At 36.2% G+C, this 6,000-nt stretch overlaps 1 protein-coding gene across 1 annotated transcript in view; it reads right to left on the minus strand.

Annotated features, from left to right (window-relative positions):
- Positions 1-3,752, minus strand: part of LOC124721198 (probable ATP-dependent RNA helicase DDX31) — a 250,456-nt gene extending 246,704 nt beyond the window's left edge. The window contains exons 1-4 of the mRNA XM_047246043.1: positions 3,515-3,752; positions 2,976-3,359; positions 2,629-2,895; positions 2,255-2,475 (exon numbers count right to left, since the gene is read on the minus strand). Of these exons, the coding sequence (XP_047101999.1) occupies positions 2,255-2,475; positions 2,629-2,895; positions 2,976-3,359; positions 3,515-3,583 (941 nt within the window). The 5' untranslated portion in view covers positions 3,584-3,752. The remainder of the gene's footprint in view (positions 1-2,254; positions 2,476-2,628; positions 2,896-2,975; positions 3,360-3,514) is intronic.
- Between the last annotated feature and the right edge of the window lie 2,248 nt (positions 3,753-6,000).

Here is a 6,000-nt window from a genome sequence, read left to right on the forward strand (position 1 = left end):
CAGATACTTGTAACCACCTGTGAAAATCAAAACTGTGTTCAGGAGATCTACTGTGTACACTTCTTTTATGAAAGAGATGCTGCAGTTTAAAATGGGCCATATGAAATAGAAGCTTTGATGCACTTCATCAGTTACTGACAATAACAATCCATTACAAGTTTGTTTGCATGGCCATCCTACACAGTAAGCGCAGAAATATTTGTTTTGTAAATAAAAACACCTTTTCCTGCTGCACTGTAATTTATTTCTCCCAGACGCGTTTTGCATTTTTTTCCTCTAAAGCATCTTAAGTGGGATGTTTGCTTGCATCTGTATTTCCTCTCATCTGGTCTGGAGGTCAAACTACAACTTCATTTCCAAAACATAAGGATATTTTTATACTCCAAACTTTTTGTTCACACTGCTCACCATGTTTACTCTTATTTTCGTGGTGCACTATTACTCTTTTGCCACCAGTTATAGATATTTGTTCGAAAACGGTGTTTTAAAGATATAAATATCGTGAGTTCATTATGTGTATCCTCCAGATGAGAGGAAATGCAGATGCCAATAAGCTATCCCACCGAGGATGCCTTAGAGTAAAAAAGTGAAATGCACCTGGGAGAAATAAATTACAGCTCAGCAAGTAAAAGCAGTTTTATTTACAAACAAACAATCAATTACATTTATATGGAAAGACATTTTTCACAAACATGCAGAATTTCCTGAGACAATTCCACACTAGTAGATGATAAGAGCTGAAGCCACTTTCAATGAAATGGAAGAAAGCAGAGATCATGGAAAGCTCTGTGCAGGAAAATAAAACCATAGGAAATATGAGAAATTTGTTGCAGCCAATGATAATTAAGCGAACACACAGAAAAGTAAGAGAAAATTAATAAACAGTACAAAATAAACATTTAGCCTAAAAACAACAAAATAATGAATTCTTAATGCTGCAATGTAGTAAAGAGTAGGGCCTATAGTGTGCTGAACATTTAAGTAAGTTTGATGACATGCAATAAAGCTTGTCATGAGGACAGAGGAAGTGTAAATCACACAAACCAAATTTGTTGTGAAACTTTGAGCGATTCTGGCGTGCTAGTCCACGATTCAAACTGGAAGCTTCGCATATATCTGGTATGTGAAAGACTACAGCTCCACATTTGCCAGTGGATTTAGCCCAAAGCTTTAATATACTATAAAATGTCATTACCGTGGTATAGAATTGGATGCCACTGAAACTGTTTTGATGTATGTCAAAGTACTCCAAAAGGTCCTTGGCACTTACGAATACTCAAATGTGAAAAAAATCTTAAATGTTTATTTTATAAGAGTAGTTATATACCTGAATGTGCATCTGTTCCATTACACTACAGGTCAGATGACAATATTTGACTAACACAACCGGTAATGAAAATTAATGCATTTTCTTGAAGGATTTGTGGTGGTGGTTTATACATATCTCAAAGGTAAAATGTAAAGATATGGCAAAAGAAAACCTCTGTGAATAGAAGCAGCAGAAGGTGAAATGTTAAACTGTTGAATGGAAACTTGTGAAATTACACAAAAAAATTGGTAAACAAATGTGACAATACTGTTTACCAGTAAAGCAGCAGCACATCAGGAAAAGTAATGAAAAGCAAGAGAACAAGCAGATAAACAAAATGGTTATTGTGGATGTGTGAATAAACAAATGAAAGTCCAATGGTTCATAATTGCAGGTGACTACAGAGACTGGATACCGGAAAGAACAGAGATATAGTCTACTCCATCAATAAGATAGAAAATCGAAGAAGACAAGGAAACAAACGAACTGACACCATTACAAAAAACAAAGTTAAATTCCCAAAAAGGCACATTAAAACGACAGATAAGAGAATGGAATAGGAGAAGGTTATCAATTGAAAGAGTGAACCATCAGAAGGAGAAAAGAGAAAACCTACATGAAGAAATAAAAAAAGTACATTAATCAAGTGCAAGTCAGCAGTGATAATGACAAAGTTTCCACAAAGCACAAAACATAGCCATTTCACATTTTCACGAAGCATTACAGGTCTAACGAATGACTTCATGACTAATCTGTCATGAGGTAGGAATATCACTCAGTGAGTAGTCCCTGAAATCTGAGTTACACATCAGCTACATAATTTTCATAGTCCAGTAAATGTTATTTTTGAGTTATTGATTACTGAAGAGATACACTAAACTCAGCAACTGGTGTAGCAACATGGAATCAAAAGTAAAACAATTTCAAGACTGATCAGTCACTCACGCATTAATGTCACGTTCATAGCCCAGTTCAAACAGTCTGTCTGCTTCATCTACAACCAGCCATGAGGTACGATCAAACCTCAGGGCACGAGTTTTGTTAGCATGATCTAAAAGTCGCCCAGGTGTGCCCACCAATATAGTTATTCCTTTTCTTAGCCGTGCTTTCTCTGATTTCCGCTTTTCGCCACCCATCAGGCATCCGGGTACTATCCATGTGAATGGCTGTCCAATAAAAAATAACAGTTTTATTAAAACAGTTCTTATTTAATGATAAGAATACCGAAGCAAACAAGAAAGCACGTGTAGAACCACAAGTGTGCACATTAATAACATCTAACAAGTATGTGAGTGAACAAGTATCACATATTTACTTACTTTAAGAAGTTTGACGAATACTTCGTAAGTCTGTAGAGCCAATTCCCTGGTTGGCACGATAATGAGGGCATGGACGCCATCCTTTCGTGACAGCTTTGGTCTTATTTTTTGCAAAGCTTCAATTATAGGCACAGCATATGCTAAAGTTTTGCCACTACCTGTCTGTGATCTAACTAAAACATCCACACCTGATAATATGGTTGGTATTGTCAGTTTCTGAACCATAGTTAACTTATTTATATTCATATTTTGGTTCAAGTTAGAGACCTAAAAATGACAAATTCATATTACAATCAATTAAGGTCATTTATAAACATGATTGCTACAAACCTCAGAAGAAAACTTACAGTAAAAGGATGAATAGGCAATGCTTTAAATTCCTCTGTAGAAAATAAAATTTCCTTCACTGGTTCTGTGGGCTGTTTCTCCAACATCCTTGCTCGAAATTGGCTTTCTTTTGTGTCCACCTCCATTCCATGCTCAGGAAAGTCATCTCTATTCTTGGCATCATTAGATTTCTTTCTCTTAAAACGTTCTGTGGCATTAGGTATGGAATTGGTAGATTTCTCAGACTGAATATGTGCAGATTTTTGTTCATCCAGGTGTGTATCACTAACAGTTTCCCTATCGAAACCTTCAACTTTGGAAAATTTCCCCTTGTGCTTAACAGCTTTCTTTACCATACCTTTGTTGGAAACCGCAGAAGGTACTGTTAAACGTGTCTTTCCAACCTGAAAATAATTAACGGAATCCAGTTGCGGTAAAATTCTACGCAGGAACAACTTTCGTCGTGGAAAATTACAATAATGTCAGCATGTGACTCATGTTCGTAATACAACGAACAATATTTAGAAATGAATCTGAAAAGAAACTTTTACGTTATTACCTTCGATATGTTGTCGACATCAGAAGAAAAACTTCCAACATTTATCGAAATGCTCTCATTAAAATCCATTTTACACAAAAATTCGGGTAAATTTTTGTCACACAGCGAATAATACACGATACACAGCAGCTTAAGAGCAGTATCTTATTACGCACATCACAACGTAAACATCAGTGTCTGCTATTACGCACTTCATTTGTAAACACACGTGCTCCCTTCGCTACACCAAAGATAATATGAAAGATGCTCCAAATCTAGCAGTCAGCAGCAGTTTCTTAGCGTTCCAGATAACTACTTCACCCCTGTACACGTACGTACCGATTAGGGAAACAACGACTCTCCGCCGACAAATTCAACAGATTTAAAGTATGTATATGATGCATATTTTTACAAGTCATATTGAAAAAAAACCTACATTTGATCAATACAACTGAACTGACATATACTAACCGAAAGTCCGGGTTTATACCGAAACAACACTGGTTTTCTTAGTATTCCCACAGTCTAACACAACTGTCAGGACACTCACTGTTGTTGCTGTTTGACAGATGGAACGACACTAGCGCTCCAAGCCGCGAGGAAGTTGAACGACAAACGTGTCGTAAGCATAATGTTTGTTTTGAATCCCTTTCCTACATAATTCACGAAATATTTGAGTTATTTTCTTGCCTCCAAGGATTTGTGTAGTAGCAGAAGGCATATATGTTTCTAAAATGATTCTAAAATAAGCGCAAGTATGGACAAAAACCATGAATCGAGTGGCAAGATACACATTCCTGAAGAAACACTTGTTACGTTGGATAGAATTGCAGCTAACCACGTTGATATCAAAAGAATATAAACACACAGATTCACACGTAAGCTCATTTATCGTTCTGTGGGGCTACTGTGTTTGTCATTGTCGCCTGTTGCCACAAGTACTACCTTCATATTTATATTATTCTAAGTGGGACAAGCAACTGCCAAATAGTGGGAGAACTACGTTGAAAATATTATAATGAGCTGAATACATTACATTTCAAGCAAAATCAAATATTTCAATAACTTTCAAACAATGTCAGTGAACAAGGTGCTAACAAAATAATGTTATCACACGAAAGAAGCAAGAAAAATTAAGTGACTAACAACAGAAGTTAATGAAATACATACCAAACATTATGCTTTTGTAAGACACGAATAACTGCACTTAATCTAACCACTTCATCGTAAAATCAGGTCTGTGTTGACGACTCACACGAATCTGGCACTGATACATGGACAGTTGAACTGGCTGCTTCTGTATCATAGGACTGTTTTACAGATTTAAATGGATTGTCGAATCTTTGTGGCAGTTTCCTCTTCATCGTCAGTTGAGGTGGTTTATTTGGGATGTCAAACAGAGTGGGTACTGCATTCCACACGAGTTTATTATTGTCTGCGTTCATGAACTGATTTTGTTTGAAATGTAGCGAACAAAACCTAATATTATTATACAGGTAAACTGGCTCTTCTTTCATAAGGTCTTCTCGTCTGCTAATAACTAGCTACTTTCTGCTCCTAAAACAAAACATTAATCATTAATACACATGTAGTTTGCAAGTGAATCCTGACGATACAGTTTAGTAACATGATTTTATATACCTCTCAGGATCCTTAGGAAACCTAAAAAAAAAGACAGTTGTGTTGTCTTCTTCCTGTTGTTGCTGCAATTTATTGCGCTACAAACGCTACGCTTGTAAAAACCATTGTAGAAGTCAAAATAAACAACTACTATTCGCATTCACGATCGCGCCAAACTCACAGTTTATCTTACTGGCCACTTGGGGCGCTGCTGCTGCGGTAGGGAACAAATCGAGGTGAAGTGTCGCGACTGTTATGTTGTATTGCCCAGGGTTCCGAAAATGCACAGGGTTTGAGAATTTTATGAATAATGACATTTTTTTTTAAATTTTAGAGCTATGTTTTCGACATCACGTTTTTAAAATTTTTTTACGGCAGTGCCTCTGTCAGCTGATCTTGGAGCAAGTGCTGGCGTCGATGGGAAGGCATAGCTACCAGTTCAGCCACTATTTTTCGTTTAGTCATAGAACAATAGGGAAATTGTGTTTATGTTGTTTTTGTGTGTGAAGTAACTCTTCTACATGGTGTTGATCGTTTTATCTCTACTTGTTTTTTACCTCACCGTTTACCAGTGGGCAAAAGAAAGTGTATCTATAACGTTAACCTGCAGCAGGAACAAAAAGTTTTGAGTGAACTCAGAACTTCCTTGTTATGAATTTTATGAAGTAAATAAAGCAAACAAAACATTTCTGATAAAATCGTTACAGTGAAAAATATAACTCAATAATCACAAAGTTGAATGTTTCAGTAAACTGTTAAAATTTTAACTTAATTTTATAAATATGTCCTGGGTTGATTGGCCCCCAAAAAATATGGTAAGCCTTATTTACATCATCACATAAGCAGTGTGAAAGGAAGTGGCAGAAAGTAAACATTCTTCGTTTTAA

Source organism: Schistocerca piceifrons, chromosome X (assembly GCF_021461385.2).
Source record: "Schistocerca piceifrons isolate TAMUIC-IGC-003096 chromosome X, iqSchPice1.1, whole genome shotgun sequence".
NCBI classification, from domain to species: Eukaryota; Metazoa; Arthropoda; class Insecta; order Orthoptera; family Acrididae; genus Schistocerca; species Schistocerca piceifrons.